General features: G+C 41.8%; 1 protein-coding gene across 4 annotated transcripts in view; it reads left to right on the plus strand.

Moving 5' to 3' along the window:
* The window catches only part of luc7l (LUC7 like), a 28,923-nt gene extending 12,569 nt beyond the window's left edge, over positions 1-16,354 (plus strand). For 3 of the 4 annotated variants that reach the window (XM_003227713.4, XM_062964276.1, XM_062964277.1), the window contains exons 7-10: positions 6,816-6,904; positions 8,028-8,057; positions 9,747-9,917; positions 14,654-16,354. In XM_003227713.4, coding sequence (XP_003227761.1) covers positions 6,816-6,904; positions 8,028-8,057; positions 9,747-9,917; positions 14,654-14,780 — 417 coding nt within the window. In that variant the 3' untranslated portion in view covers positions 14,781-16,354. Of the gene's footprint in view, positions 1-6,815; positions 6,905-8,027; positions 8,058-9,746; positions 9,918-12,714; positions 12,777-14,653 lie in introns of all 4 variants that reach the window. The other variant, XM_008121037.3, reaches the window with a different exon arrangement.
* Positions 16,355-18,991: the final 2,637 nt, after the last annotated feature.

An 18,991-nucleotide genomic window follows, 5' to 3' on the forward strand; every position in this document is an offset into this window, starting at 1 on the left:
AATAAGAGTACTGTATTATGCAACAAACAATCACAAAGAAATTGCCCTTTTAGCACTTGACATCGAAAAGCCATTCAGTAATATAAATTGAGACTTCTTTAAAATTTTAATGAAATAATTAGATATTGTTTTTCAATTTTTAAATGCAATAAACGCAATATATGACAAGCATACAGCAAAAATTACAATTAATGGATTGGAGTCCAGTGATTTCTCAATCAAAGGCACTAGGCAAGGCTGTCCTTTGTCCCCCCTCATTTTTATACTTTCAATGGAAAATACTGTTAAACGGTATCAGGGAAGACAAATCATTAGTCAGGACCAAGATAAGAAATCAGCAATACAAAGTGAGAGCCTTTGCTGACAATTTAATTTCTATCATTGAAGATCCTATAGAGAATATCAGAAAATGGTTACATAAAATGGAAGATTTTGGAAACCTGGCTGGTTTCAAGATACCAAAACTATCTTGAACAATACCAAAAAAAAACTATGTTATTAACGAAGAATATTTCAAAAGAAAAAGCAAAAAATACTAAAAGAAGTCTCCAGACTCAACAAAATTAAATATCTCGGCATTGCAATCACAGCTAAGAACTCCCAACCCCTGAAAAACAATTATTAATTGAAATGGAAGGATATTAAAAAATGATCTGGATAATTGGAAAAACTTAGGGTCAAAATGAATATACTCCCCAAAATGATCTTCTAAGGTTTTTAAAGAGAGGGAAAAATCATCCATTACTGCATCTTCCTGACACACAGTCAGAGACCTCAAAGCACACATCCCATACTCTTCATACTAAGAAAACCAAAGTCAGATTTTAAAAAGCCTTGGAATCCATTAAAAAGTATCCACAACCAATCAGAATGAGAGCAGAAACCAAGAGGAAAGAAGAAATAGATACTTTACCAACTCTCATACAGAAGATATTGACAGCAGGCATTGTCCCCTGTTAATTGAGTTTCTGGGAAAGCTTTATTTGCCAGTGTGAGTTTCTGCCAGAGCCTGATCCCAGAAGGGCAGTTGGTTCTCGCAGAAGCAGAGGAAGCAGGAGGACATTTTTGCTCCCTGGCTTCAGGTAGGATTTGGCTAAGATTTGGCTAAGATTTTAAACTGAGTTTGGGCTTGGCTCCTGTGGTCAAAGTCTAACTGTTGTGTGACTGTTGTGTTGAAAGAGAGCCAGGTACTTAAGTTGATTGACAGCAGGCATTGTCCCCTGTTAATTGAGTTTCTGGGAAAGCTTTATTTGCCAGTGTGAGTTTCTGCCAGAGCCTGATCCCAGAAGGGCAGTTGGTTCTCGCAGAAGCAGAGGAAGCAGGAGGACATTTTTGCTCCCTGGCTTCAGGTAGGATTTGGCTAAGATTTGGCTAAGATTTTAAACTGAGTTTGGGCTTGGCTCCTGTGGTCAAAGTCTAACTGTTGTGTGACTGTTGTGTTGAAAGAGAGCCAGGTACTTAAGTTGATTGACAGCAGGCATTGTCCCCTGTTAATTGAGTTTCTGGGAAAGCTTTATTTGCCAGTGTGAGTTTCTGCCAGAGCCTGATCCCAGAAGGGCAGTTGGTTCTCGCAGAAGCAGAGGAAGCAGGAGGACATTTTTGCTCCCTGGCTTCAGGTAGGATTTGGCTAAGATTTGGCTAAGATTTTAAACTGAGTTTGGGCTTGGCTCCTGTGGTCAAAGTCTAACTGTTGTGTGACTGTTGTGTTGAAAGAGAGCCAGGTACTTAAGTTGATTGACAGCAGGCATTGTCCCCTGTTAATTGAGTTTCTGGGAAAGCTTTATTTGCCAGTGTGAGTTTCTGCCAGAGCCTGATCCCAGAAGGGCAGTTGGTTCTCGCAGAAGCAGAGGAAGCAGGAGGACATTTTTGCTCCCTGGCTTCAGGTAGGATTTGGCTAAGATTTGGCTAAGATTTTAAACTGAGTTTGGGCTTGGCTCCTGTGGTCAAAGTCTAACTGTTGTGTGACTGTTGTGTTGAAAGAGAGCCAGGTACTTAAGTTGATTGACAGCAGGCATTGTCCCCTGTTAATTGAGTTTCTGGGAAAGCTTTATTTGCCAGTGTGAGTTTCTGCCAGAGCCTTTACCAGACTATCTGCCAGACACCTTTACTAACTATCCTTTGCAGTACATACAGGAAACAAAGCAACATAAACAAATACACAAAGACGTGGTTTGTTGCAGTCTGCACATAAAGTGCGTGCATATTACTTAACTGTAAAAAGATCCCACTTGGCCACCACGCTCACCAAGAGATGCAACAAAAGCAAAACATTCCCATCACATGCACCAGCTGTCGCATGTTCCGCTTTTTCACACAAAAACTAGACAACTACATCTGCTCCAAATGCAAACAGATGACTCTGATGGAGCAGAGGATCCAACAGCTCGAGCACCGTATTAAGACCCTCAAGGACATTCAGGCACTCGAGCTCTTCTTGGACACTGCACAACACGCTGCTGTAGATCAGCAGCCTGCATCACACCAACACCACCAAGACCATGATCAGGAACCTTATGGGGAGATCAACTCAAAGGTAGACAACCCTCAGGCTTGGAAGGAGGTCACCCATAGAAGGAGACGCAGGACCAGGCAGCCTCCGCAGAACTCCTCTGCTCAGCTGCATTTACACAACAGATTTGAAATTCTTACATCATTAACATACAATCAGGAAACACATCTTGTGGAGGACCACAGTTTCTTAGATACCACTCAGTGGACCATCCTGGATCAATGCGCAGGGGATAGCCCTGACGGGGACAGTGCATCACCACAGTCACACTTATGTAATCATGCAAATGCTCCATCCCCAATCATAGACCAGGAGCAACAGGAACATCCTTGGGAGAGTAATGGGCTCTCGGATGTATCTCAATGGATTGTCATTGATGAATGCACTGGGGATGTTGAGGAGGAGGACAACACTTTACACCTACATGATTCACTTCAACAGGAACACTCTTCAGGGGACATACACACTGTCTTGCACAAAAGGGACCCTGTCAATCCTCAAAGGAAACAGGTCTTGGTAGTAGGTGACTCCCTCCTTAGAGGAACGGAAGCCATCATTTCCAGACCGGATGGGATGGCTCGAGAAACATGCTGCCTCCCGGGGGCAAAAATACACCATATCACTCAGAGGCTCAGCAGGCTCCTAAAGCCCCATCACCCTCCCCACCTCATGTTGATTCATGTAGGTACCAATGACACCGCTAGGCATACTTTTCAAAAGATCACAAATGATTTTCGAGCTCTGGGAACAAAGCTAAAACTGTATAATGTACATGTGATCTTTTCATCCCTCCTCCCCGTGGTAGGACATGGCTCTACAAGGGCCGGAAAAATAGTACAGGTCAATAACTGGCTCAGAAAATGGTGTCAAGAGGAGCATTTTGGCTTCCTTGACCATGGTCTACTCTTCCAAGAGGATGGACTACTGGCAAGCGATGGGGTGCATCTCACACAAGTAGGAAAACATCTTTTTGCACACAGACTCACAAACCTCATCAGGCGCACTTTAAACTAAATCCACTGGGGGAGGGGAACAACAGCCTGGCGAACACTATATTACCCACGACCACAGGGAACCGCCGTAAGGCTAAACGGAGGGCTGCACAAACACAGCAAGGACCAAGTACAGAGAGCACAATAATCCCAAATAAACAGTTCGAGGGGAGGTCACAGGGGCTTACATGTCTTTACACTAATGCTCAGAGCATGGGAAATAAGCAAGACGAACTCCAACTCCTAGCACAGCACCACACATACGATGTCATAGGCATCACTGAAACCTGGTGGGATGACTCCCATCACTGGAATTTAACCATTGAGGGCTATAACCTCTTTCACAGAAATAGAACAAAGGGGAGAGGAGGGGGAGTAGCTTTATATGTCAAAAACAGTTACGTTGCAGAAGAAATGCAAGACTGTAATCCGGGAAACCAGCTTGAAAGCATCTGGATAAGAATCAAGGGAACCGGGACTCAAAAAGATCTTGTCGTGGGTGTCTACTACAGACCTCCGAGTCAGGATGAAGGACTTGATGAAGCCTTCTGTCAACAGCTGACCAAACAGGCACAAAGAAGAGATATAGTAGTCATGGGCGATTTCAATTATCCCGATATCTGCTGGAAAACAAACTCAGCCAAGAGTACAAAGTCCAACAAATTCCTCACTTGCCTTGCAGATAATTTTATGGTCCAGAAGGTAGAAGAGGCAACAAGGGGATCAGCAACTCTTGATCTAATCTTAACAAATGTGGAAGACCTGATCAATACAGTTGAAGTGGTTGGATCCTTAGGGGCAAGTGACCATGTGCTCCTGCAGTTTGCAATACAAAGGATTGCTGAAACTAAGACAAGTCAAACACGCATTCTGGACTTTAAGAGAGCTGACTTCCAAAAAATGAAGGAATTACTGAGCGGCATTCCATGGACGCCGATATTAAAAGACAAGGGAGTTAAGGATGGATGGGAGTTTTTCAAAAGTGAAATACTCAAGGCGCAAATACAAACAGTGCCAACAAAGAAGAAAAATAAGACAAGTGCAAAGAAGCCAGAATGGATGTCCAAAGAACTTCTAACTGAGCTAAAGCTCAAAAGTGACATGCACAAGAAGTGGAAAAGGGGAGAAATCACCAAAGAAGAATTCAAACGTATAGCCAACTCCTGTAGGGAAAAGGTTCGCAAGGCTAAAGCGCAAAATGAGCTCAGGCTTGCCAGGGACATAAAAAACAACAAAAAAGGTTTTTTTGCTTATGTTGGTAGAAAAAGGAAGAAAAAGGAGGCGATAGGGCCACTGCAAGGAGTAGATGGGGTGATGGTGACAGGGGATAGGGAAAAGGCAGAACTGCTTAATGCCTTCTTTGCCTCGGTCTTCTCACAAAAAGAAAGCCATCTTCAACCTCAGCAACATGGAATGGACGAAGGATTGGGGGAAATCCAACCCCAAATAGGGAAACAAGTTGTCCAGGAACACCTGGCCACTCTAAACGAATTCAAGTCCCCAGGGCCAGATCAGCTACATCCAAGAGTATTGAAGGAACTAGCGGAAGTTATTTCAGAACCACTGGCAATCATCTTCGAGAGTTCTTGGAGAACAGGAGAAGTCCCAGCAGATTGGAGGAGGGCGAATGTGGTCCCTATCTTCAAGAAGGGAAAAAAGAACGACCCAAACAATTACCGTCCGGTCAGCCTCACATCAATACCAGGCAAGATTCTGGAAAAGATCATTAAGGAAGTGGTCTGCAAACACTTAGAAACAAATGCGGTCATTGCTAATAGTCAACACGGATTTACCAAAAACAAGTCATGCCAGACTAATCTGATCTCTTTTTTCGATAGAGTTACGAGTTGGGTCGATACAGGGAATGCCGTGGATGTAGCATATCTAGATTTCAGTAAGGCCTTCGACAAAGTCCCCCACGACCTTCTGGCAAACAAACTAGTAAAATGTGGGCTAGACAAAACTACGGTTAGGTGGATCTGTAATTGGCTAAGCGAACGAACCCAAAGGGTGCTCACCAATGCGTCGTCTTCATCATGGAAAGAAGTGACAAGTGGAGTGCCGCAGGGCTCCGTCCTGGGCCCGGTTCTGTTCAACATCTTTATTAACGACTTAGACGAAGGGTTAGAAGGCACGATCATCAAGTTTGCAGATGACACCAAACTGGGAGGGATAGCTAACACTCCAGAAGACAGGAGCAGAATTCAAAACGATCTTGACAGACTAGAGAGATGGGCCGAAACTAACAAAATGAAGTTCAACAGGGACAAATGCAAGATACTTCACTTCGGCAGAAAAAATGGAAATCAAAGATACAGAATGGGGGACGCCTGGCTTGACAGCAGTGTGTGCGAAAAAGATCTTGGAGTCCTCGTGGACAACAAGTTAAACATGAGCCTACAATGTGATGCGGCAGCTAAAAAAGCCAATGGGATTTTGGCCTGCATCAATAGGGGAATAACGTCTAGATCCAGGGAAGTCATGCTCCCCCTCTATTCTGCCTTGGTCAGACCACACCTGGAATACTGTGTCCAGTTTTGGGCACCGCAGATGAAGGGAGATGTTGACAAGCTGGAAAGCGTCCAGAGGAGGGCAACTAAAATGATTAAGGGTCTGGAGAACAAGCCCTATGAGGAGAGGCTTAAAGAGCTGGGCATGTTTAGCCTGCAGAAGAGAAGGCTGAGAGGAGACATGATAGCCATGTACAAATATGTGAGGGGAAGTCATAGGGAGGAGGGAGCAAGCTTATTTTCTGCTGCCCTGCAGACTAGGACACGGAACAATGGCTTCAAACTACAGGAAAGGAGATTCCACCTGAACATCAGGAAGAACTTCCTCACTGTGAGGGCTGTTCGGCAGTGGAACTCTCTCCCCCGGACTGTGGTGGAGGCTCCTTCTTTGGAGGCTTTTAAGCAGAGGCTGGATGGCCATCTGTCGGGGGTGCTTTGAATGCGATTTCCTGCTTCTTAGCGGGGGGTTGGACTAGATGGCCCTTGAGGTCTCTTCCAACTCTACTATTCTATGATTCTATGATTCTATGATATGGGGGAATGGAAACCTTTAGCCTATTTTAAGCTAATTAAATTGTTCCTCATTGAGGACTTGAGACTTGGGCAGTGTGGGGTTGAACTCCAACAGTAACTGCTGAATCGTACCTTCTAATATCCTTATGGTTAGTACTTGCTCTGTAATAAGTTGTGTGTTGCAGCAATTCTGGATGTCACCAGATTGTCGGTCACTCTGTTCTGTGTCGCAGACATGTTTTATTTCCTAAGCGCATGGATTCTGATGACAGCTTCCTTCTATGTTCATAGAAAACGGTAGCAGAAAAACAGGAGAAGAGAAATCAGGACCGGTTGAGACGGAGAGAAGAAAGAGAGCGTGAGGAACGCATAGGACAACGGTGAGCAAGTTCAAGCCGTCCTTGCAAAGGAGAGGCATGGTTTCATTGCATAGCAGTTTACAGGGTTTTCTTCTACTATGTGAGATTTCTAAAAAGTATTGTACCAGAGGTTGGGGATGAACTGTGGCCTGTGAGTAGTAAATGGCTCTCCGCAGGCCAGCTGTTGCCACTGTCCTTGTAAGTCAATAGAGACAGTGCTGGATATTATATTTGTGGGGTTTAACAGAGAACCCCTGTTATGCTTTCGGGGTATAATCAACTATCCCCTCCAACAACCTGGATGGTACTTTATTTTTAACTGATTATATATGTCAACTGAGTTTTTATAGTTTAATGTATTGTTTTGTTTAAGGTAATTGTTTTGTATAACTGTCGATTTTACCGTGTTTTTATTGCAATATGTTTTAACTGTTTTACTTGTCCTGTATTTTCGGGCTTTTGTCCTGTGTTAGCCGCCCCGAGTCCCTGCCGGGAGATGGTTGTGGGATAGAAAAATAAAGTTACTTACTTACAGTAGAGTCTCACTTATCCAACATAAATGGGCCGGCAGAACGTTGAATAAGCAAATATATTGGATAACAAGGAGAAGTTAAGGAGAAGCCTATTAAACACCAAATTAAGTTATGATTTTATAAATTAAGCACCAAAACATCATGTTATACAACAAATTTGACAAAAAGTAGTTCAATACACAGTAATGCTATGTAGTAATTACTGTATTTACAAATTTGGCACCAAAATATCACGATGTTTTGAAAACATTGACTACAAAAATGTGTTGGATAATCCAGAACGTTGGATAAGTGAGTGTTGCATAAGTGAGACTCTACTGTACTTACTATGTAGGCAAGGAGCAAAGCTGGTTTTGTGGTGAGCACTCTGTGCCTGAATATTTGAATTACGTAAGCTGTCTTTCTGTATCAAAGATGAAATGTCGGTGAAATCCACCATTTTTATAACCAGTTTACTATTTCATTCTTGATTTATCTGGCATGGTTTTCTTCCGTGGTCTTATTCTTGTTTGCCGAAGTTACCACTAATCAGCAAACAGTGTTTAATTTGAACTTGTCCAGAATGGCATATCATTAAGTCTAAATGTATCTAAATGTTCTTCTTTTTCTAGATCTGGATCAAGAAACAGAGATCGCAGAAGGTGAGGTTGCTTTGAGGGTTCTGTGTGGGATGGGGTCCTTTGTTTTGCGTCAAGGCAGTGTTTCTCAAGCTCTGCTCCTTCGGATGTTTTGGACTTCAGCTCCCACAATTCCTAACACTTGGGGACCAGAGTTTGAGAAACACTGTATTAAGGGATTGATCATTCTTTAACGTTCTTCTCAGTGTTTATACTGTGAATTATGCATTATATTTTTGTTGATTCTATTTTAATTGTGTCGTCGGGCTTGGCCCCATGTAAACCGCCCCAAGTACCCGCGGGAAGATGGTGACGGGATACAAAAATAAACTTACTATGTTATTATTAAAAGTCCAGAGCTTAGGGCATTTCAGGTCTACAAATGATAGTCAAAGGATGATATGCAGTAAAATGCTGGCCAGTCCACAGCAGCAGATACGGTGAAAGAGAAATCAGTGCTCTTTAAAGCATAGTTCTATCAGAAGGATGTCTAGAGACCACTAATATAAGTGACAAAAGCATTAGAATTCTGTCAGAGCACTTCTTCCCCTCATTCACCAAAACTCATTCCCCTATCATTGTTAAACATGATTTATTAAACCAGTTGTTACAGGTCAGGCTTATTTTCATTGTTTTTGGTCTGGAAATATACCTTTGAAGTATAGAGTAAAACCTATAGAATGTAGCACGATATAATATAGGAAGCTATGTGTATTAGAGTGAGTGTTTATGTGAGTTACTGGGCTAATGCCAGACAGACAGCCTACTCAAAGGTGAGCAAAGAGAAGAGAATTTCTGCATTTCTGTCAACATTGAGATAGCAAATTTGACCTTCAATTAATCCTTCTAGTAAGGTCAATGGTTGATGCGATCAGAATGGCAGGCAACCAAAGACTACAACAGGACCCACAGTGACATCTTCCCTAAGATTGTTTTGATTGGATGATATAATTGCAGTACTGTCAGTGTTTTTGTTTTGATAGGACAACGAATAGCCGGTGGAGGCAAAGAATATAAAAGCTGTGTTGTCGAAGGCTTTCATGGCCGGGATCACAGGGTTGTTGTATGTCTTTCGGGCTGTGTGGTCATGTTCCAGAAGTATTCTCTCCTGACGTTTCGCCCACATCTATGGCAGGCATCCTCAGAGGTTGTGAGGCATGGAGAAACTAGGCAAGGAAGGTAAATATCTATCTGTGGAGAGTCCAGGATGTGACGAGTCCTTTTTCCTTGCCTAGTTTCTCCATGCCTCACAACCGCTGAGGATGCCTGCCATAGATGTGGGCGAAACGTCAGGAGAGAATACTACTGGAACATGGCCACACAGCCCGAAAGATATACAACAACCCAATATAAAAGCTCTTGCACCTGTTGATGACTCTCAACAGCAATAGAATAGTGTTTATTAGAATAGTGTTTATTCTTAGTAATAACTAAGAAACCAATGTCACTCAACCCTAAAATCCCTAATGATGTCACATGGTAATTTTGTATAAACATTAAAGATGGACTGTATACTTTTGCATCCTGTGCTGTCTTTCAAAGAGGTGGTAGGCTGTTAGGCATTGTGGGAGTTGAAGTCCAAAACACCTGGAGGGAGGGCCAAAGTTTGCCCATGCCTGTGGTATACTGATATCAAGCATCAAATGGAATTTCATGTTGGAATACTTGATATTGCTAGCGATGACACATCGTGTCCCTTTGTGCTCCATTCAGGTCTCGGTCTCGAGAGCGGAGGCGAAGACGCTCGAGATCCGCTTCCCGCGAGAAACGGAAATCCCGCTCCAAGTCCCGAGAGCGGGAGAGGCACCGGCGCCACCGCAGCCGTTCTCGCAGTCATAGCCGGGGCCACCGTCGCGGATCAAGAGACAGGAGCTCCAAGCACAAGTATGCCCTGCTTTCATAACGCTCTGTTGGGGAGACTTTTTGTCTGGGAGTTTAGGTTTGAAAGCTGGGTTCAGTTCAAAACACAGGATTGAAAACATGGTTGTTCCAGAGCGTGTTTGAATGAATAGGCCCAATAGAGTTGTCATTAGAATGCTTCTTTTTGTTTAAAAGCATATGGCACTTTATCACTGTTACTTATTTCCATGATACAGCACTTTATGAAACCTGTCCCTGCTGGTTTGTTTTTAATTACTCTGATTTTAATGTATTGTCCATTATTTTATTTTGTGTATCATTGGAATGTTTTAAGTTTTTGTCAAATATGTTGTGTTGTTGTTTCGGGCTTGTCCCTGTTGTGAGCCGCCCCGAGTCCCTTCGGGGAGATGGGGCGGGATATAAAAATAAAGTTGTTTTTTATTATTATTATTATTATTATTATTATTATTATTATTATTATTATTATTATTATTATTATTGGAAATGGTGTGAGAGATTAGGATTGGCTGAAGAGCCAATCACTTATCCCCAAAGTCTATCAGCAGAGGAGTTCTTAAGATATAAATCATCAAATAGGGTACAAATTGGGGTGACTTCTGTTTTCTTTTACTCCAGTGGAGATACTGAAGACAGAATGCGTTGATCTTATTGTACTAGGAGCTCAATTTAGTACTCTTGGGTTTAGTTGTGGGCTAGACCTACAGGTCTGCTTTCACACATCACCTAAAATAAAATAAAATCTCTGCCTCTGAGTAGAACTTCCTCTTGTTGACTGGCAAGTTCAGTGAGGAATCAAAATACCGTATATATTCGAGTATAAGCTGACCTGAATATAAGCCGAGGCACCTAGTTTTACCACAAAACTGGGAAAATCTATTGACTACGAGGATGGGAAATGCAGTAGCTACTGGCAAATTTCAAAAATAAAAATAAATATAGATACTAATAAAATTACATTATTTGAGGCATCAGTAGGTTAAATGTTTTTGAATGTTTACATAAAATTGTAATTTATGATAATAATAAGACTTTAATATGATAAGACTGTCCAACTCTGATTACCTATATACTTGAGTATAAGCTGATCCGAATATAAGCCAGCCAGGACCCTTACTCGAATATAAGCCAAGGGGAACTTTTTCAGCCCTAAAAAAGGGTTGAAAAACTAGGCTTATACTCGAGTATATACAGTAAATGTGTTTGGAATCTGTTCTGCATTAGGGAAAGAAGTATTCATTGCTACTCATGAGAGGCCCAAGCCATTGGATCCGAAGTGTCAATGCAGGATAACTAATAAACTTGACTGGCATGCTGGTTTAATTGTTCCCTATTCATTCTGGTTATCCCACCTACTTTGACCCCGATATATACTGCACAGTCTCATATTTTCATGATTATGGACCATGTTAACCTATGGGATTATTGATCCTCGCCCCCCGACTGGAAGCTGTTGTGATTATCATTGATTGCTATTTGAGTGTAAAATTTTATTTTGTGTAATAATCTGTTTTTTATATTGTTATGTATTGTATATTGTGTATTATTGTTGTAAACCGCCCTGAGTCCCTTCTGGGAGATAGGGCGGTATATAAAGAAAGTTTTATTATTATTATGTGGAGGTTCCAGAAGTGTTAATAGGATAGGTTTGATTTGACAGTGTTATGTTACATGGCTTTAGCTGTGCCAGGAATTTTGGACTTGGCTCCAGCTGTATTTCAACTCCTGGACTTATTTTTTTGAAAATATACCAAGCTTTCAGTCATAGAATACTACAGTTGGAAAAGACCCCAAGGATGATCCATTCTGGGTTGTTGTATGTTTTTCGGGCTGTATGGCCATGTTCCAGAAGCATTCTCTCCTGACGTTTTGCCCACATCTATGGCAGGCATCCTCAGAGGTTGTGAGGTTTGTTGGAAAGAAGGCAAATGGGGTTTATATATCTGTGGAATGATGTCCAGGGTGGGAGAAAGAACTCTTCTCTGGCTAGGGCAAGTGTGAATGTTGCAGTTGGCCAGCTTGATTAGCATTGAATAACCTTTACAGCTTCAAAGCCTGGCTGCTTCCGGACTTTGTTGGGAGGTGTTAACTGGCCCTGATTGTTTCATGCCTGGAATTCCCCTGTTTTCTGAGTGTTGTTCTTTATTTACCATCCTGATAAATAGTTTTAATACTGGGTGCCAGATTTTGTTCATTTTCATGAACAAAATTTTCATTTTCAGCCAGGCCATTCAGTGTTAATCAAGATGGCCAGTTGCAACATTCACACTTGCCTCAGGCAAAAAGAGTTTTTCTCTCTCACCCTGGACTTTCCACAGATATATAAACCCCACTTGCCTAGTTTCCAACAGACCTCACACCTCTAAGGATGCCTACCATAGATGTGGGTGAAACATCAGGAGAGAATGCTTCTGGAACATGGTCATACAGCCCGAAAAACATACAACAACCATGTGATCCCAGCCATGAAAGCCTTCAACAACACAATGATCCATTCTGCCAGGCAGGAAAACACAATCAAAGTTCTCCCAACAGATGTCCACCCAGCCCCTATTTAACTAGTCATGCTAATTATAGTGAGAAGTTTCACAAAACCCACTTGACTCCTGATAAAAGTTTAATGTGAGCCAGTCTTGGGTCTCCAGAATAATTGGATTTATAATGTTGACCGCTACGTGATCAAGTGAGTGAAAATGATGAGGATTGGAAAGTTAAGCTGTTAGAAATTGGGGGGGGGGGTGTTAACTACTGGTTGAGATACTAAATTCATTTTTTAAATCTGTCTTGAACATGAACAATAAAGAAAAGAAGTTTGGACAATTAGGAAATGAGGAAGACCCTGTAATTACTTTTGCTAAACAGCAGGTAAGGGAATACTTCAGAAACCTCACATGTGCATTAGTCCATCTTGAGAGTGTTCCCTAAGGAGAGGAATTGTGTGAATGGTCATATCTGGGGCTGGGCAGCGGGAGGGAATGGTAAGGCCCCAGAAGTCTGGAAAGAGAGGGAAATTCTGTAATTTTTCCTCAGAAAGATCATCACAATGGCTTTGATCCATTGCAACTTTTAAAATATAGTGTATTTTAAAATATAGTTCAGGAAGACGTGAAACCATTCATGAAGGATAATGTTGGATAAATGACTAAAATTCTAACAAATGTGGAGATGTCCCCGTCTCCTGTGTTGTGCATATAATACTTAGATTTCAGTGCTGCGTTGCAGGGTGGAGGGAGAAAAGTTCAGTTCTCCAGATCTTGGCTGCAGCTCCCACTACTCTCCTTTTATTTATCAGTATTTGTGTATTAAAATATTGAAGCCTCAATGAGATCAGGTGACTTATAAGGAGTTGAAACTATGAATTAAATAACAAAAATGTTTAATTGTAATATATAACTGTATTTAATAAGTCAAAAACGATTTACTACCATTATTTCCATGTATAACAATCTATGGTACCTCTTGCAGTTTCCACGCTAATTTCTCTCTATTCTAGTTTCAATGTTTGCATACATTTGCATGAATAATGAATAATATAATAATAATATAATGGTAATAATATGATAATATACTACAATAATAATAGAATGATATACAGTAGAGTCTCACTTATCCAACATAAACGGGCCGGCAGAATGTTGGATAAACGAAAATGTTGGATAATAAGGAGGCACTAAGGAAAAGCCTATTAAACATCAAATTAGGTTATGATTTTACAAATGAAGCACCAAAACATCATGTTATACAACAAATCTGGCAGAAAAAGTAGTTCAATACGCAGTAATGCTATGTAGTAATTACTGTATTTATGAATTTAGCACCAAAATATCACGATATATTGAAAACATTGACTTCAAAAATGGCTTGGATTATCCAGAAGCTTGGATAAGCGAGGCTTGGATAAGTGAGACTCTACTGTAGTTAAAGTAAAGGGTAAAGGTTTTCTCCTGACATTAAGTCCATTATAAATGGGTGATATAGCTGTGTGTAAGGGTCTTGAGTCTACACTGCCATCTAATCCAGTTAAAATCAGATAATCTGTATTTTATAGGCAGTGTGGAAGAGGCCTAAGTGAGGCCTAACTCTGCCTGTCCCCTGGGCTGAGTGGGTTGCTAGGAGACCAAGTGGGCGGAGCTTAGCCTTCTAACTGGCAGCAATTGGATAAAAACAATTATTCCTCTCCCTCTAATTAGGACTTTATTTTTCTTTTCTTTTTGTTGTATGAACATAGAGGCATGGATGAGGGGTTGTGCTGCCAAGTTTAGTGTTTCTGGGACGTGTAGTTTTGTTGTTTTGTCCTAGGCCGAAATTTCATTACCCTTTTATATATATAGATGTAATGTGCATAATTCCCATGGAGTAAACAACAAAACCACTGGACCAAATCACACCAAATTTGGCCACAAAAGACATAGTCACCCAATCAATCTGCATGCGGCAGCGTGTCAGCAAAAATGGCTAGGCGTGTCAGTGCTGACATGCGTGTCATAGGTTGGCCATCACTGACCTATATCTATAATTGTTGTGGTTTGGCATCTAATGAATGCCGGTTGTGAGACCGCCCTGAGTCAGTGAGAAGGACAGGATACAAATGTATGAAATAAATAAATAAAATAAATTATCGAAAAGTACTCGCAAGCCATCTACTCACTGAGAGTTTTGACCTATACATAGGCATAGGTAGAAGATCGGTGCAAGGACTTGCTTTGTCGAGTCTTTATAGTGTTGTTTGGTTTACACTTCAGGTCTTCCAGGGAGAAATCGCGGGAGCGAGAGAAGAAAGAGAAGAGCTCTTCCGAACGGCGTCATGAGAGCACCAACGGCAAATCTCGCTCGAAGAGGTCGGAGGAGCGGGAGGCCGGCGAGATCTGAACCCCGTCGAGATCCACCTTGTACTGTATATAGCCTTGAGAAACATTCTACACAGTCCAAATTTCTCATTTATATTACCTGAATACGGCACATCTTTTGTAGTCCCGAATTTCTTATTTGTTTCCGCAAGTAGCCAAGCTGGTATTGTAACAGTTCTCTGCCGTTGACGGAACCTTTGTTTTAACAGACCAAGCCACCAGCTTTTAACACAAATTAGCAACCTAAGCAAAATACCGCAACTCTGTGGATGGGAGCATAAGATGCTGGGAAAACCCATACTCCCTCTATGTACCTTTTTAAAAAAATAGAGCCACTTGCTTTTTAAAAAGTTCATTACATTGAAGAACCTCGACAGCACCCATTTCTCAAAATGAACTAAATACAAACTAGTGAAACTGGCTGTGTTTAATTGGCACAACAGCCTAGTTTTGCCAAGTAATTTGGGGATAGCTAGAACAACACGGCACCGTAATTCTATGAAGTTTTTTTTGTTTGGTTGGTTTTAATAGCTGTATTTGCACCCTGTTGAAGTAGCACAGATTTAAATGGATGTTTTATTTTGTCTCTCATCCATGTGAATCGACATGGCTTTAAACACTGAATTTCACCCCATGGATTTTTTTTTGGTTCTTTCTTTTAATCTGTTTTTTGTGTCCAGATGTGTAGGTTTTGAGTAGCAAACCACTGGACATCGATAATATTCATTGCCTGGTTGAGGAAACATATCCAACAGGATTCAGTTGCAAATAGCTTGCAGCAGTCTCAAGAAAGTGTGTCTCAAGGCAAGTCTATTAGGAACATTTCTTGTTACCAACTAGGAGAAATAGATTTTTGGGATCTTTTTGTACCAAAGTCTTGTGCTAAGAGTTTGCAACTGAATTACGGCATGCTGAGAACAGGCAAAGCCAAGTTACAATTGTCACTGCTTCATCGTATTGGGACGTTTTGATTTTCTGTTTGCTTTTCATAACTCTGGCAATTCTCTGAACCTATTTTTATTGTGCCTCTTTGTTATCTTTCCTCCCCTCACCTTGTTGTCTTTTTTCCTGCAGAATGTCAAGGGTTAACGGGATTGTGTTTGTCTTTGTATGTATGTAGAATTTTCTTTTGTTGCTGAATTTTCCTTTTCCTCAGACATGTGTTCTCTAGGCCCTTTGTTTCATGTCTTGTGGTCTCTAGCAGAATGAACGAACCCAGAGGCAAATGCGTTCATTCAGCGGGATGGATTGGTTTTGGTTCCTGTCGCTTTGCACCTTTGTCTCCATTTGGAACGGGCAGGATCTGGTCCAAGGGCATATCTAGAGTTCCTTTTCCGCCGTCTCCTTTGGGAAGTCACTGGGCCCAGTCAGAGAAGCCAGCGGGGCACGCTACATTCAGTGTACAGAATATTAGAAATCCATCCCCCTCTATGGAATTGTTATGTTTGCTGTTTGCGGTTGCGCAGTTTGATCCTTAACAGCACTTTCTTTCCCCCTCTTTTGCCTTTTTGAGGAGTTTTGGTCTCAGTAATAAAGATGTAAGTACGATGCTGTCCTCTTTGCCAGTCTGATTCACATTAAAAGCTTATCTTTGTGGCTTGGAGTGGATGGTGCTTTCTTCTGTTGAGACTTGAATGCTTGGGAATTGCCTGAACCCTGTCTGCTGCCAACTGGGAGGAGACATGAAAGGAGATTCATCAAAGAATGCAAGCTGTTTATGGGGATTGTGTTGATGTGAGTCCTGTGCGTCGTTGAGCGAGTAAGTTTAAAGATGTTGAGATGACAAACAAAAGAATTGGACGTCCTGTGACAGCAACCACCGAGTTTCACAAGCAAAAGGTTGACAGATGGATTCAGGAATCAAAGAATCATAGAATAGTAGAGTTGGAAGAGACCTCATGGGCCATCTAGTCCACCCCCCCCCCCCCCCCGCTAAGAAGCAGGAAATCGCATTCAAAGCACCCCCGACAGATGGCCATCCAGCCTTTGCTTGAAAGCCTCTAAAGAAGGAGCCTCCACCATTGGGTCCCATTATTGCTTGGCATGGCTCTCGGAAGATCTGTGCACGATGGGTCCTGTGAGACGCCGGTTGCAGAAACAGAGTGTCGACTTCTTCTGTGACAGCTTCAGAAAACATGTTCATGGTTGGCAGAAATGTATCCAATTGTCTGGTGATGATGTGGAAAAGTGAATAGTGGTAGTTAAAGAGCACATTCTAAGGATTATTTCTGCATTTGATTTATTAAAATAGTCCCATCCAAACCCAAGTAACGCAGGTGGAGGCATTACTTTTCATTCAGCCCTCGTAACTGAATTTATAGGACTCGAACGCCATGGAAAGGTCTGTGGCTGGATGTGATGCATTCTCAGCTTGCAAATGCAAATGTTTATTTATTTATTTACAGTATTTATATTCCGCCTTTCTCACCCCGAAGACAAACATTCAGTGCCTTAACATAGAACAGAGAGAGAGACAAACGCAGGCTCGGACTGGCCTCTAACTCATGACCTCTTGGTCAGAGTGATTTGTTGCAGCTGGCTGCTAACCAGCCTGCGCCACAGCCCGGCCTAATGACAATAAATAGGAACAAACACATTTTAAAAGTCCCTTTGAGAGGTATATGCTTTGGCACCGCTGGCTGCGAATAAATGTGGCCATTAAGGCTGCAATCTCCAGCGATCCAGACAGTGGTGCTAAAAATCCAAAAGTGTGTCAAGAGCAAATTTCCCCTTTCAGGCACCAATTGGGCATCGTTTTTAAATTCCCTGCTTTGTTTGAAGCAAAGTTTTTAAAAAACTGTGAAAACTGATCAATCCCCAAAAGCTTTAGACCAGTTCCAGGAATCCTGCATCCCTCTGGGGAATCTTTTCCAACAAACTTAGATCCGCTGGGTGTTGTTTTCCAAACTTTGAGATGCTTACAGAACAAAAGGAAAGGGAAAAGGAAAAATATGTTTGCTGTTGTTGCGTGCCTTCAAATTGTCTCCAATTTACAATGGATTTATCTCGGGGCTTTCGTACAAATGCACAGGGCTATTTTCTCTCTCTTTTTACTGTAAATAACATACCGAGAAACATTACCTTCCTTCCTTTGCCACAAACATGTGGTTTCTGGCATCCTGTCTGCAGGTTGATCTGTCATGCGACCGTCTTGTCTGCAGAGAGCAACAAAAATTATTTAGATTTCTCTGTCCAGAAAGTAGCCTTGTAGTCCTTCACAAAATGTCGAAATTGGTATTGGGTTGTGATTTTTTCCAGGCTAGATGGCCATGTTCCAGTAGCACTTTCTCCAGACCACGGGAGGTCTATATAATATTTAATATATTTAAATATTAAATATCTATATATATAAATGAGTGATGGCATCACGGCGACCAAAAAAACTACAGGCCCCCCAACCTCGCAATTTGACAACACCTATCATCCACATCTCTAGGTTGATACAACAAAAAGAAAAGAAAAAATAAAGTCCTAATTAGAGGGAAAGGAATAATTGTTTTTATCCAATTGCTGCCAGTTAGAGGACTAATCTCTGCCCACTTGGTCTCCTAGCAACCCACTCAGCCCAGGGGACAGGCCAAGTTAGGCCTCACTTAGGCCTCTTCCACAGATTATCTGATTTGCACTGGATTATATGGCAGTGTAGACTCAAGGCCCTTCCACACAGCTATATAACCCATTTATAATGGACTTAATGCCAGGGGAAAACCTTTAACTTTTACCTTAACTACCACCAATTCCTCAATACTTTATTTCCCATACCACCAGACTTCGCCACAGCAACGCGTGGCTGGGTACAGCTAGTATATTATATATTAAATGTATAATATTTACTGTATGTATTAAATATTAAATATATGTTAAATATATAATACTTAATATAAATATATTTATTTATATTAGTAAGGTAAAGGTGAAGGTTTCCCCTGACATTAAGTCCAGTCGCGTCCGACTCTGGTTGTTGGTGCTCATCTCTATTTCTAAGTCGAAGAGCCGGCGTTGTCCGTAGACACCTCCAAGGTAATGTGGCCGGCATGACTGTATGGAGCGCCATTATCTTCCCGCCAGAGCAGTACCTATTGATCTACTCCCATTTGCATGTTTTCAAACTGCGAGGTTGGTAGAAGCTGGAACTAACAGTGGGTGCTCACTCCGCTCCCCGGATTCGAACCTGCGAATTTTCAGTCTGCAAGTTCAGCAGCTCAGCGCTTTAATACGCTGCGCCACCGAGGG

This window comes from Anolis carolinensis, unplaced genomic scaffold (genome assembly GCF_035594765.1).
Source record: "Anolis carolinensis isolate JA03-04 unplaced genomic scaffold, rAnoCar3.1.pri scaffold_13, whole genome shotgun sequence".
NCBI classification, from domain to species: domain Eukaryota; kingdom Metazoa; phylum Chordata; class Lepidosauria; order Squamata; family Dactyloidae; genus Anolis; species Anolis carolinensis.